Source organism: Crotalus tigris, unplaced genomic scaffold (genome assembly GCF_016545835.1).
Source record: "Crotalus tigris isolate CLP2741 ecotype Arizona unplaced genomic scaffold, ASM1654583v1 scf7180000024455.1231707, whole genome shotgun sequence".
In the NCBI taxonomy this organism is placed as follows: Eukaryota; Metazoa; Chordata; class Lepidosauria; order Squamata; family Viperidae; genus Crotalus; species Crotalus tigris.
The window spans coordinates 1,125,119-1,139,592 of NW_024100624.1; the positions used below are offsets into that span (position 1 = coordinate 1,125,119).

The window sequence follows — 14,474 nt, forward strand, 5'->3', positions numbered from 1 at the left end:
TTTCAGTGGCAATGGTATAGAAGTGGTGCCATGTTACTTCCCTCCACCTCCACCCATTCCTAGTGTATTGGACAGCTCAGAGGCTTCCTGATGGTCTCCCAGTACTAACCATGTCTGACCCTGCTTATCTTTTTCATGATCAAACATGGTTTGCTCCCACTATATTTAAATAAAATTTAAAAGTGATACATTACTTTGATAGCCTTCTCCTGTGTATCTTTCTGATATGATGCATTATAACTCTCCTTATGTCCAGCAAATGTTGCTGTCTACCATTCTGGTTTGGATTGTTGAGAGATATAATCCAAGATCTTGAGGAGCCACCATGATAAGAAGGTCAGCGCTGCTGCTTCATATATAGAAACACTGAATTTTCCATCACTTTTATCTGAAGCAAAATGATAACATTTTTAGTACCTCTTCCAAAGCTAGAATCAAATTGATTGATCCATTCATTACATTTTTTATAAGCATTAAATGTTCAGAATGTTAGAAGACTATTCAGTCTGCGGTGAACCAAACTGTCTGTGCCTTGATTATTTATATACAAAGTCTGTTCCACTTTTTTTCTTTTAACCTTTGAACCTCCTAAATAGATGAAATGTTCTCCTATTCTTCTACTTCTGTGCTTTCTAAGAGCCTTCCCCAAGTTTATTCTTTTAAATAAAGTAGAACTAACTTCTAGTTCCATTATTTGCAATAGATCCTTGAAAGCTGGAAAGTTTAGCTGCTTTGAAAATAATTATGAGACATAAAGAAAATAAAACTGGGAAAAATGTCTTTTTAAAAATGTTTCTTTGAATTCATATAAAACTATGTACCTCCTGACCATGCTTCATCTTCAGAAGCTCCAATATTATCCTAATTTCATGATTCCCAGCTAAAAATTATAAATTTGAGCAGCCTCATAAATAACATTTCCAGCTATTGGCTAGTTTCATACAACCAATGCTAATGGTTTATGAATTCTCTTGAGAGCTATCTGAGTTACTGATTATTGCCAAAGTGAGACTGGTAAGAAAATGTAGATTAGAAGAAATGATAAGGACCATATTTCAACACATATCCAAACTTAAAAGTTATCAGAGCCTAACTCACTCCTTCAATTGGACAGGAGAGTTTATATTTCCAATAACTTTCTACCAGTTTTCAAACCAACTCTCATTATTCAGCCAAGACTCTTTCTGACAAGAACATAAATGAAAAAAAATGCAATAATAACAAAGCAGAAAAGGTCTCTAGTCTCCTCTGGCTGTAAGTCAATCCTGAATTATCACAATTCTCCACACCTGTTGAGTGATTCATTTCTGCTTATTTTATTTAGAAAATGGATGTGGCACCTAGTCTCTTATGTTAGGTGACTTACACAAATATCAGTGATCTTCATTATTTTTTTTTTTAAATATGAAAGCTAAAGTAGCAGCATTAAATATCCTGGTAAAATACATTCCTTTGTGGTTTCTCCTAAGCTATAATAAAGAAGAGACTTGTTCAACTTCATTGACAATTTATTTCATAATATAAGCCTTTCCACAGAGAAAGCTGTATCTCTTGATGATAAATGTATCCAAAGGCATTAATAACTTAAGTATGGGAGATACTAGGCTATATTACCATGTGTAGCTCTGAATGTAGGTTGAATAATTCAAACAAAATAATATAAACTTGCTAAAGTGGCATCTGGACAAGTTATATGCATGATAATTTAACACAGAGAACATTTTTAAATTTAAATGAATTGCATGTTTGGTATACTGGTTCAAGAGTTCAAAACCAGGCAAGTTGTCATGTTATTATCTATATTAATATAAATATGTGGAAAGAGAGAGGAAAAAATAAATGGACAGAATTTCTAAAATGGTCTTTGAGCTCACATAAACAAGAGGTCCTCTTCTCGTCTTTTAGATTACAACGAGATCATAGGAATTCTGATGTAGTTCTTTGAATTATTTATAGCAGTTATTTACAGGAATATATAGTACATAAGTGTAAGCTTTATATGACTATGGCACAAATAATTTGCTATTAACTGGTTAAAACTGTAGGAACACGTGCAAAAACAATTGGACAATATTCTGAGGTTTAAGTATTATTATTTTTTGTTCACTATTACAATTGCACTTTATTTAGTGGTTCAGGTCTTTTGATAACTAACTGGAGAGGATTACATTTTTCTTAATATTGCAGGTGTTGGGAGATGTCTTACTGATTTATTTTTCAATGATTTCACTCTCCTCCCCCCAAAAAATAATCCATACAAATGAATTTCAGATCACAGGACTCAGATCCTCATACTATCATCCTAACCGAGAGAAGGATATCCTTTTTTATGAATCTTAATATGTCTTTCTAACAAAACAAATGGAATGTAGCTGATTACAATTTTTATTTTCCCAGGGGGCTTTCTTAGAGCAGCATAGGCAGTCTGCAATCTGTTTTGATTTATGGCATTGGTCAAAGTCTTCTTCAGACAATTGATTCAGTCAAGTACCTTCCCTTTCAACCTACTGGGGAGAGGAGGAGGAGGAGGAGATACTATATCTTTTTAATTCTATTCCAGTTCAAAGTGGCTTCAGTGGAATCCTTAATGCTCTCTGAGCTTGCTTCTTTGCTTGCAGGCATTTTATTACTGGATTAGGTAACATCATCAATGCTAGAGAGTGTGGGTCTTACGTCCTGTTTATATGCAGTAGCTTTTTCTGCTTGCGTTGGGGGAATACGGGTTCCCTCCATGGTTGTTCCTTGATTACAGTATTGTTTTCTGCTTGATTGTTTCTCTGGTGTTAATCCCTGCTTATCATGGTCTTGACTGCTGGAGATAATGTGTTCTGGTCTTTCTGTTTCCATCTAGTTTCTTCTTTTTATTTTGTTAATGCCAATGGACTTCTAGATTATTTCTGAGAAAATGTGTCCCTTAGCAGAACAACTAGCTTTACAGCTATTAATATATGGAATACAATACATGGAAAAGCAATTGTTAAGATAAATTGGAGAATCATAATCATAATAGCAAAAATGTAATCAGGATACATGTGGAAAGAGCAGATATCAAAAGAGTGTGTGGCTTTTTTCCAGATGGCCAAGGCTATTTTGAACAAAATATAAAATGACTCTTGTGTGTGCATCCTTCCCATTGTTACAGCAATGTAATTGATAAAATAGATTTCATTGTTCTCTTTCTTTTCCTCCTCTATGTTTTCTCCCCATGCTTCAGGCCAATTCTTTTTCTGCTTTCCATTTCCCTGTACTGTCTTTCTTTTTATAATACAGAGATCTAATTAGTTTAATAATGATTCCACATAGAGTTGAGGACAATCACTTGAAAGCTTTTTCCTGTACAACTGGAATTTCTTGTCATCTTCTTCTACTAAAACAAAATTCAGATCAGACCTTAAATATCATATTTGCCCAGTAAAGCATGTGGTGTGTGGAAGAGAAATAACTCATGTGGGCTGCTAATTTGGAGATACACCAGATTTCATTTATGTTGTTATATTCATTGGACCCAATGCAGTGACTAGCTTTGAATGCAACTAGAAATACATCTGGGACTTCTAATAATTCCATGTTATGAGTTATCTGAAAATCCAGGATGGATCAAAATAAAATAATTATTTCAGTAGTAATTGAGATGATTTACACATATATATTAATTCTGGCTGTGTAAATCTTAAAACACTTTTTTCATGGGATATGTTCATTTATTTGCATCATTTTCTACTTTTTAGGGAAGAGCTGCTAGTGCTACAGTTAGTAGCTTATAATATTTGCACTTCGATTCATATGCTTTAGATAAATTCAAATTTCTATAGTTAGCTTATTGACTAGTAACATATCTTTTTTTAACAGAGATTGAAAAAGAAAGTTGTGGAGATCCAGGAACACCATTATATGGCATCAGAGAAGGAGATGGGTTTTCCAATCATGATGTGTTGAGGTTTGAATGCCAGTTTGGATTTGAACTGATTGGAGAAAAATCTATTGTTTGTCAAGAGAATAACCAGTGGTCAGCAAACATACCTATATGCATTTGTGAGTATAACTTAGTATATTCCAATAATTTCTAACTTATGGATATATTACTGAAAAACTATTTTAAACTAAAATCTTTTCAGGAAAAAAAACATTTTTATGGTCTCACCAAACAATTTTGGTCTTTAAATTTTCTGTATTTATAATTTATCTTCTGCATAATTTTATGGACAATTATAGGATTGGATTATTGCTCAAATATTCCTAATAATAGTTGATTTACAATTAAATTGTAGATTCTTTCAATTTCTTTCAATTTTGCGCTATCCACAAATCTCTTTTAGTGCATGCATAATCCTAGAGTCTTATATTTTGCTTGTCTAGCACTAATACCACCCAGACCAAAAATCACCCTTTTTAAAATAAACCAACCAACCAACAAAATACCATATATCTGGGGCTTAAGCAGGTTTGGAGAAATCCAAATAAGTATTTCAGAATTTTATAATTCTTTCTTTCATTTAGAGGTTTAGGGTTTAGAGGGTTTGGTGAACTGATGTAACAAAAACAGCCTCGTTTTAAATGCAAGAAAAACTAAAGAGATCATTGTTGATTTCAGAAAAGGCAGGCACAACCACACACCTCTGTGTATTAATGATTCTCCTGTGGAAGTGGTTAGGAACATCGAGTTTCTGGGTGTGCCGCTAACGAGTAGACTACCTTTGTTGCTCAACAGGGAGACATTGTTGAAGCGGGTAAAGCAGCGCCAGCATTTTCTGCATTGCATGAGAAAAGCACATAATCTTCTTTCTCCTGTACTTACCACTTTCTACAGAGGGACGATTAAAAGCCAGCATTACTGTCTGGTTTGGAAGCATTACTGCTTCAGACAGGAAGCAGAGAGTGGTGAGAATGGCAGAAAAAATTATTGGCAGTTCTCTTTCTTCTATCCAGGATATAGCATATAAGCGATGCTCGAGCAAGGTCCACAGGATAGTCTGGGATGCTACACATCCTCCACACGACCTGTTTTCCTTGTTACCTTCTGAGAGGAGGCTGAATAGAAAGGAGGGAAAAAAATGAGGAGGAGCTGATTATGATGATCACCATCTATATCTAACAATCTAACCAATCAATGATCTAAACAATAGAATATCATTGCCCTTCCTCCTGTGTTTTTTTAATAAAGCTTCTTAAACCAGGAAGAAAGTAGAAAAGGGAAGGTCTTTGCATCCCTAATATTTTATTAGGAGGATAAGACTAGGAAGGATCTTCTGGTGTTTATAATCCTAAGCATTCAGCACTGAGCACTGATGATTCAACCTAGTTTGGTAATAAAATGTCGGCAAAAAAACCACCAAGTACAAAGAACACTGGGAATGCTACAGTTCAATCCTGAGATGCAAATATTCTCTTCCATGCAGTAATCATTGTTTGGTTCATCTTTCATACTTTTTTCCTGTATATTGCACCTAGAAAAAAATTGGAAAATTGGCAATGAGCTAATACATCTCTGATCCATCAGAATAATACCTCTCTTTCCAGGATGAATGGAAACAAAGAACTGGTTCCAACTAATATGTACTATATACTCTGTATCCAGGGTTAGAGTGGGAATTCAGTGACTTTACTATTTTTCAGCTGCCAAAGGCATTACCTGATTGAGCCAATGGGACTGGGTTCAGAATTAAACAATATCCGTAAACTTTGGGTTGACTGTTTTTTTTTAAAAAAGGTCTCCGAATCAATCTTAATAAAGCATTTTTAATGTTGTTTTGAATGTTTCTCTGGAAGTGTAGTAATATTACATTTTATTTCATTGCAAACTAGTGATGGGGTGTGATAAAGAAATAATTCAATAAATGCATAAATAAATAAGAATATGAAATTAAATATTGGGAGAAAGGGCTGAGAAGGTCAGTTTTATGCGGGTTATTATCTCTTTTCTAATTTCTTTCCTGACTTTTGACAGTTCCTTGTCTATCTAATTTCACGGCACCGATGGGAACTGTTCTTTCTCCCGACTACCCAGAAGGATATGGAAATAACTTGAATTGCATCTGGACAATCATCTCAGACCCTGGGAGCCGCATTCATCTTTCCTTCAATGATTTTGACCTGGAATCTCAATTTGACTTTCTTGCAATTAAAGATGGTGATTCTCCTGATTCTCCAATACTTGGCACATTCACTGGAGCTGAAGTGCCATCCCATCTGACTAGTAACAACCACATTTTACGCTTGGAATTTCAAGCTGATCATTCAATGTCAGGCCGTGGATTTAATATCTCCTATAACAGTGAGTAAATGTGTTTATTACATATTTAATAATCATATTCATGCCCTTATTTTTCCAGACATAGATATATTAGATAGATAGATAGATAGATAGATAGATAGATAGATAGATAGATAGATAGATAGATAGATAGATAGATAGACAGACAGACAGACAGACAGACAGACTATTGTTAATACTATTAGTATTTAGACCATATTAATTAAGTGAAGGTTTATGGTATCTTCTGATTTCCCCTCCCTCCCTCCCTCCCTCCCTCCCTCCCTTCTTTCTTTCTTTCTTTCTTTCTTTCTTTCTTTCTTTCTTTCTTTCTTTCTTTCTTTCTTTCTTTCTTTCTGTTTTTGTCTGGAAACCACCCTATCAAATGTATGTATCTTATTAATTTTTGATTGTTTTCATTTCCGTTCCTGCATTATTTACTTCTAATACAATTGCATCACAAAACAGACTTGTTATGAGATGAATACCTGGGTTTATTTCCTTCTCCTTTTCAAGCAACAGTATCAAGAATGTTACATTAACGTTCTCACACCTTATAAATATGACAAAGAGAGTGGGTGTCTAATTTTATTGCACTGTATAAGTTTGTGTTAATCTAAAGTAACTGTGATGATCCAGGGCATGCCACAGAGGCAATGCAGTCAGCTGGCAATTCAAACTGCCCTTTAATTGCCCCAAATTTTCCCAAATGTTCCCAGGTTTCTGGCAAGCCCCAGAACAAAGTAAGACACACACACCTTCAGCAGCCTCTGGCTGCAAGTTGTTTCACATACAGTTAGATTAGAAGAGTAATTTACTCAAGGCTACGTAGATAACAAGGAATGAAACATACATCCAAAATCTAACGAGTCTGTGGAAATACAAGCTTGCCTGAAGAGAAGCCAAAATACAATCCGAGGTCTTTGAACACAAATCAAGTTTCTCAGCCAGTCAGAGTTTCAGGGTTTCCAAGCAGAAATCACAACCCCAAACAAGAGATCAGACAGTTTCCAAGATCAGCAACAGCACACAAAACTCCAAGTAATCAGCGTTTGTTCCTGACAAATGGCCCTCCCCACAGCGTCTCCTTAAGTTTCAGTCTCTAGGTGTGTCTTGTGGAGAGGGGTGGAGTGCTCTTTTCCCGAGTAGTTGAGCCTGCCTGTGTTGTTCCCTCCTTCTCTCCACTCTCAAGTTCTAGGATCAGAGGGGGTGGCCCTTGCTCATCGCCTGATCTCTGTCTCTCATATTCATCCCGTTCCAATCCTGAAAGGTCCTGGCCTGCCTCCGCCTGCTCTTCCTCACATGCCTCTGAAGCCACAGACACCTCTCCCTCGACCTCCATAGGGTCGCATTCCAGCTCATTTTCTTCAGCAGATTCAGGCTCTGACGGAGGCATGACAGTAACACACAACTTTATGCTATTAATAACAATGTAAGTTTGTGCCTTTTCCAAAGTGACACCGGTGGCAAGAGCTGCCAATAATAAGTTGTCAAAAAGTAATTGAAGAACCTTAAATTTAAATTGGCTTTGATGGATGTCATAGCAGATTATTATATAAAATTATTTCAGTGCCACAAGTGATTCCGGTTTTGTTTCTGACATATTTCCAAATTTTTGCCTAGTGTCAATTGTTATGCTAAATTAAGATATAGTTCTTTCCCAATGAACTTTTAAAATTCATTTTTAGTAGCAGTTCTTTGTTCTTAAACTGGAATGACACCTTTCTATGTTTTGAACTAAATTTTCTGTTTGGAAAAGAAAAGGATGCAGCAGTTTTAGAATGTAACTGTACAGTGAATAACCATTGCATCCTATGCATTATCTTATATAAATAATTATATCCTATCCTGTCCATAATGCTCTTTCAGTCTCTCTTAAAACCATACTACTTAACTTATTAGCAGTCACTCTTGTAGGTGAGTGAAAATATTTGTGGATCATCAAACATTGAGGACACTGCAAAAGCTCTTTAGAGTTGCACTGATTATTCTTCCTTCCTCTCTCTCCTTTTCTGTTTCTCTCCTGAGAGAGATGAAGAATATACAACCTGAATCAGAAATTGTCACAGTTCTTGTTCTGCTTTTAAATTATGAACTGTTTGACAAATTGCTATTGCCCTCAAGCCACTTGACTTTGTCAACAGTTGACTCTTTGTCTCGTTCGTGTGAATAGAAAAAAGGATGTCTACTAAAAGAGAAATTTAAAGGGTAATTCTATGGTAATAACACAAAAACTTTATGTGTTAACAAAACTATTATAATGATGCCTTTAGGTTTAGTGTTTTTAATTTTGCATCCACTTAATAATAGTAAGATTATCAATATACTGTGTACATACAAGATGTGTTGCCATATTTAGGATTTATCAAAATTTTGAATATGGAATTTATCATATAGTTACCAAATTAAAACAGACACCAATGTGGTATTGGGCAACCTATATCCATTCATCTGTCTGTCTGTCTGTCCGTCCGTCCGTCCATCCATCCATCCATCCATCCATCCATCCATCCATCCATCCATCCATCTATCTATCTATCTATCTATCTATCTATCTATCTATCTATCTATCTCACATACAAAGAACATGAAAGTAATTTTAATTGTAAACTCAACCAAACTAACTTGCACTTCTTGAATTAAAACATATAATAAAATGAAGCTCTCCCCCCCTTTATTTTCCCTTTTAATTTTGTACTTCAGTTCTTCAGTGGAGGAGAAACTTAGCCGAAATTAGGACAAACCTGTCAAAGCAATGTTTGAAAATATTCATCAACTAATGCATTAAATATAATTGGGGGAAAATTAGTATATCATGGAGCATAGTGCATCTATGATAGTATGAACATTGATTAATTTAGAGGTCAAGAAAAAAATTGGAATATCTGAAATCTGGGCTCAAAGAATTTTGAAATATAACTGATAATGTTAAATCTTTGTCCTATTCCTTCCTCATCTTCTTGATGTTTTAAAGCATTTGGACATAATGAGTGCCCTGATCCTGGTATACCAATCAACGCACGTAGGTTTGGAGACAATTTTCAACTGGGAAGTTCTATCTCTGTGATTTGTGAAGATGGTTTTATTAAAACTCAAGGAACTGAAACAATTACTTGTGTTTTAATGGATGGTAAAGTCATGTGGAGTGGACCTATCCCTAAATGTGGAGGTATTTGTAACTTTTTTTATAAACTTTTTTTGTGTTAAAGTTAATATATATTGTATATTTGTTTTTAATCTGTAACCTAATAGGTGAATTTCACAGCCATGATGATGAGGATGATGATGAGGATGAAATCTGTGAAAATATCATCTGATAAGATTATTTTTGATGATAATCTAAGTTACTAAATCTTGCATATATTAAATATTTGGTACAGGGGGCTAAATACTGTACATGGTGGTCTTTTTTCATATGTTTGTTCAGATTCTATATTTCTCAAGTGAAACAGTTTTCAGTTGCTCATTGTCATATCTAAAACTTCTAGGTCCATAAATCTATTTTCTAAAATACTCAAATAACTTTACACTGACTGATGTGGTGACCTAGAGTTGGAGCTCTCGCCTCACAATCAGGAGACTGTGAGTTCAGTCCTAGGTAGTGGCAGATATTTCTGTCTCTGGGCGCAAAAAGAAAACATCTGCTGTGAGCTTTGTGTAAGGAAGGGCATCCAATCAATAAATACTCAGTTCCATAAAGTCATCTCAACTGTACCCCGAATTAAGGGTTTACAAGGTCAATAATTAAAAAAACCTCAAATATTTTGACGCTGCCATAATTTCCCACATGGTTTCAGATAATATATCAATAATTTATTGTTATTGGTTACGTAACTGGGTTAAATCATAACTCTCTTCTTTATATATAAAAAATATTTATCAGCTGGCACAATTTATGCTCCTCAGTTTATTTATGAAAGAAAATCTAAAATTTATTGAAATTACTAGTAGCTTACTTTTAGCTTATTATTTTAACGTAGCATTAAAATTAAAGCAGTGCTCTATTTGGTTAATAATGTGCTCAATCATTCAGCTAATTTAGTAATATGCCCTATCATAGTCAAGCAAACATTTACATCAAGTGTATAAGTTTAGTTGTAATATTTAAATCATGGATCATAAGCCAAATAACTATTTGCAGAGCAAGGAATAAGGACAAACCGAGAATCAGTGGCTAGAAAACAGTTCCACTAATAGAACATTATTCCCAGCCATGAGAGAAGAAGACCTTGGAGTTTTAGGCCTTTTCAATATTAGAGATGACATTCATTTCACTCAAGGAGATATGATGGTCCCTGCTCCTAAGCTTTTGTTAGCTGATGACACATTCTAAGCTTTAACTGTCTCCCAAATTCAGAAATCATCTCCTTGTTCTCAGAATTGGCAGTGTATGCTACTATTTCCAGTGAATAACAAACTGTCCTCAACCATAGGCTACAGCCTATCAGGCTCTTGTCATCTTCAGAGTTCATAATATCACCCAATAAAGATGAATGGGAGTACATTGAGGAGACATCAACTAATGCTTAATGCAATATTGTTCACACATTACTCTATTTCATACTCTTCAATATTGGAGTCAGTTTGACACTCAGGACCAATTATGGAGACTCTAAATAGTAGATTGCTACTGTGGCCTTACCATTGATCAATGTGAAGAACAAAATGCAGCAGACAATTTTGATCTTACATTTTTATTCATGTAACACACATGCAGAAATATGTTTGTACTGACATAATCATGTCAGGTCAGTTTCTAAATCTAAGTGGTATGAACTTCAGACGTGGACAACAAATTAATTTCCCCAGCCTATTTGTGGAAATGTCCCAAAGGTGCTTTTCCAAAAGGCAACTGGACTTCCTTCCTTCCTTCCTCCCTCCCTCCTTCCCTCCCTCCCTTTTTTCCTTCCTTGAAAATATTTTGCTTGTCATCCAAGAAGCTTCTTCAGTTTTTAAAGAAAAAAAAAGAAAGTCCAATTGCCTTTTGGAAAAGCATCTTTGGGACAAACATGACTTGGATGATTGAGAATCTCCATATATATTAGTTCATGAAAATATTATTTCCCTATAAGAACAAGTGCAAGCACATATTGTACTTTACTCAAGTAGATTCCCTACTGATATTATTTTTCCAAAACTTGCTAATATATAATATTGTAAATACATAAAGGAGCTATTGCCATTTCAGAATCCATTCATCTATCAATTTTTTCACAAGAATCTGCTGTTACATTCCCTTAGAGAAATTAGCTGTTCTTTGTTATCTGTGGGTGGGAAAGACAAGAGAGGGAAGAATCCATGTTCAGACTTCATGAAACTAAATAGGGCTTTAAAGTCTTTCCCCATTGCTATAAAATATGAATTCTTTTCAGTTTCATTCCATACAGTATGAGGGTATGATGAAAGCTGTCAGTTTTATGAGAAGGGGTTGGAGCATGTAAAATGTGCTATATGAATGAAGCACATTTTTAAGATGATAACCTTTATTGTCATTTTTTTTACTGTGGCACAATGGCATATATCAAAAATGAAATTTTGTTATTTATTTGACACATTGAGATGATTTTTAAAAGCAAAACATTTTTAGGGATGGATATGTTGGTAAAAACAGGGTCACTCTAAATGTGACTTCATGACACACATAGAAATGGCAACGGCACAACACAGCTTTCTTGGGACTTACTGTTTGTGAGTGCCACTGGCTTTAGGTAACAATTTGAATAGTCTTTGTAATAACCATACAAGAGGTGTTAATATCCCCATGCTGCAAATAGTAATTTAATGACTTATTTACAGAAGCACATTGCTTGTGAAGATTTTTCATTTGGATTGGATATAAAAATATAGTTCAGAATTGAAACTGAAAATCCTCCCCTTCAAACAAACAGACAAACAAACAAAAAACAATCACGGGAGGGAGGTACTGAGAAAAGGCAGAGACGAACAAAAATCTAAACCTTAGTGATAGTAGGACAGGACTAGATTTCATTCTCCCTCTTGTTTCTTAGCAATTCCTTCCTCTTAATCACAGAGAAGCATATACAAAAAATGTTGCACATATCCTTGGGGGTTAGGGCCATACTTTAAAAGCAAATTTAAATAAATGGATAAAAATTATGTCTTGCCCTCAATTGAATTAGTGAGTTGATGAGAGTGGTAAAATCTGAACTAGGAACTTGTTATTCTATTATCTAGGATTGCAATGCCAGCTTATGGCTGCACTAATTTATTTCTGACTTAGTTTGATTTATACTTCACTTTGACTCAAGCCCGGAAGATAAACTAGTTCCTTCTTTCCAATCTTTCTTTCCACTCTTTTGATTTTCTTTTATTTCAGAAATCTGAGCATGATTACTGTTCTAGCCTTGACAATAACAACTTGTTGTTTTATTCTTTACAGCTCCATGTGGTGGACATTTTGCAGCCCCCAGTGGAGTCATCCTTTCTCCAGGCTGGCCTGGCTATTATAAAGACTCCTTGAATTGTGAGTGGGTGATTGAAGCAGAACCAGGACACTCTATCAAAATTACATTTGAAAGGTCTTGACAAAAGCTTTCTTTTTCCTCCTTCTGTTTTTACTTTTAACTGATGGCCAATACATTACAGCGGAAAAATAAAACCTTGATTTAATAGACCAGCAGAGTAGGAGGGAGGTGTCCATTGCTTCTGAATGTCCATTAAATCCAAAACTCTTTTGCACTGTGTATATTCTTTTTATCATGACATCATTACAGATGAGACAAATCAGGATGTTTAGAGTGATTTTCATCATTTGTGACTTCATTATACAAATAGTCTAAATGGGTTATTTATGCAATTATTACATAGTGATGCAAACTGATATAGTTTAAGAAATTTAAGAGAATTTTCTGCTAAGAGTGCAATGCTTAAGAATGTCTATTACAGTTTTTTTGAATGCTGGTCTGGTAAAAAAAATCTTGTCTATTGCAACTAGAGTAAATTAAAAGGACATCTGCTAAAAGAGCTTTTATTATGATTGATTATGTAGCATTATATATCAGAAGCCAATTTTATTTATTTATTTATTTATTTATTTATTTATTTATTTCTAAAATTTATATGCCGCCCAATCCCGAGGGACTCAGGGCGGCATACAAAATTAAAACAATAAATATAACAATAAAACAGTAAAATAAGTACATTCATACAGCATGTCCAATCGTATCCCGCCCCCCCCAGGGACATCAGCCCCAGGCCTGCCGGAACAGGAGAGTTTTAATGGCTTTCTTAAAGGCCGGCAAGGTGGGAGTAGTTCGAATCTCGGGGGGAAGTTGATTCCACCAGGTCAGAGCCATGTTTTAATCATGTTTTCTTTTATTTATACTTCAGTAAAAACTTGCAGAGGAGTCTGGGTCACTGAATGTATATCATTGTTATCCAATGGATTCAGTGATAGAGGTTATTTATTCAAATTTTATGACTTAAGGGTTTGATGGAGATGAAGAGGCTGCTTCTATTTTGTAAGCTCAAAGTGATGGAACAAAAAAATTCTGAAAATTCTATGTAAAATCCCAACTATTCTGTAACATACTTTGATGATAGTGTTACAATTAGGATGTATTTATATACAGGATATTAGATTATAGTAGAGGCTTCTACAGAGGTCCTGTAATGTCAGGACAGACTACATACATATGTGTTTAGAAAATTGTCTTTCTTCAACATTTGTTTTTAGTTTTAAACTTTTTGTGTACTGTTTTGCTTGTCTAAGACATCATAATAACTACAAACTAGGTCTCTCAATGGAACTTGCCTCCTTTTATTGAAATATAGTATTTTTATACAGTTTTTATGTTTTTAAGTGTTTACTTCTCACTCTCGCTTTGAGAGTGGGATAGATGGTCTTTAATTTTGATGAATGAATGAATGAATAAATAAATAAATAAATAACAACTTAGATCCAGGACACAGCTGTACTTTGATACCCTGAAATATCTTGATGGTTACTAATTATTCATGATGGCTTTATATTCCATCCATTAATAAAAGCATTGTGTATTTCAGTGGTATTTCCTGGAAGATAAAGTAGATACCATTGTGATTATCTAGTTTTTGTGAGATTACTGTAAGTATCTTATGGATCATTAAGAGATAAATACAATAGACTATGACTCTTCCTATGTTTGAAAAAAAAATCTAGACCAATGCTTGAGAAGACCTAGTACAATATAGGATATAATCCATAAAAGTATGGGTTACATTA

General features: G+C 34.6%; 1 protein-coding gene across 1 annotated transcript in view; it reads left to right on the plus strand.

Annotated features, from left to right (window-relative positions):
- Nucleotides 1-14,474, plus strand: part of LOC120303072 (CUB and sushi domain-containing protein 3-like) — a gene marked incomplete at its 3' end in the record, with an annotated part of 446,767 nt that overhangs the window by 355,141 nt on the left and 77,152 nt on the right. The window contains exons 13-16 of the mRNA XM_039332219.1: nt 3,850-4,032; nt 5,945-6,271; nt 9,225-9,419; nt 12,651-12,789. Coding sequence (XP_039188153.1) covers nt 3,850-4,032; nt 5,945-6,271; nt 9,225-9,419; nt 12,651-12,789 — 844 coding nt within the window. The remainder of the gene's footprint in view (nt 1-3,849; nt 4,033-5,944; nt 6,272-9,224; nt 9,420-12,650; nt 12,790-14,474) is intronic.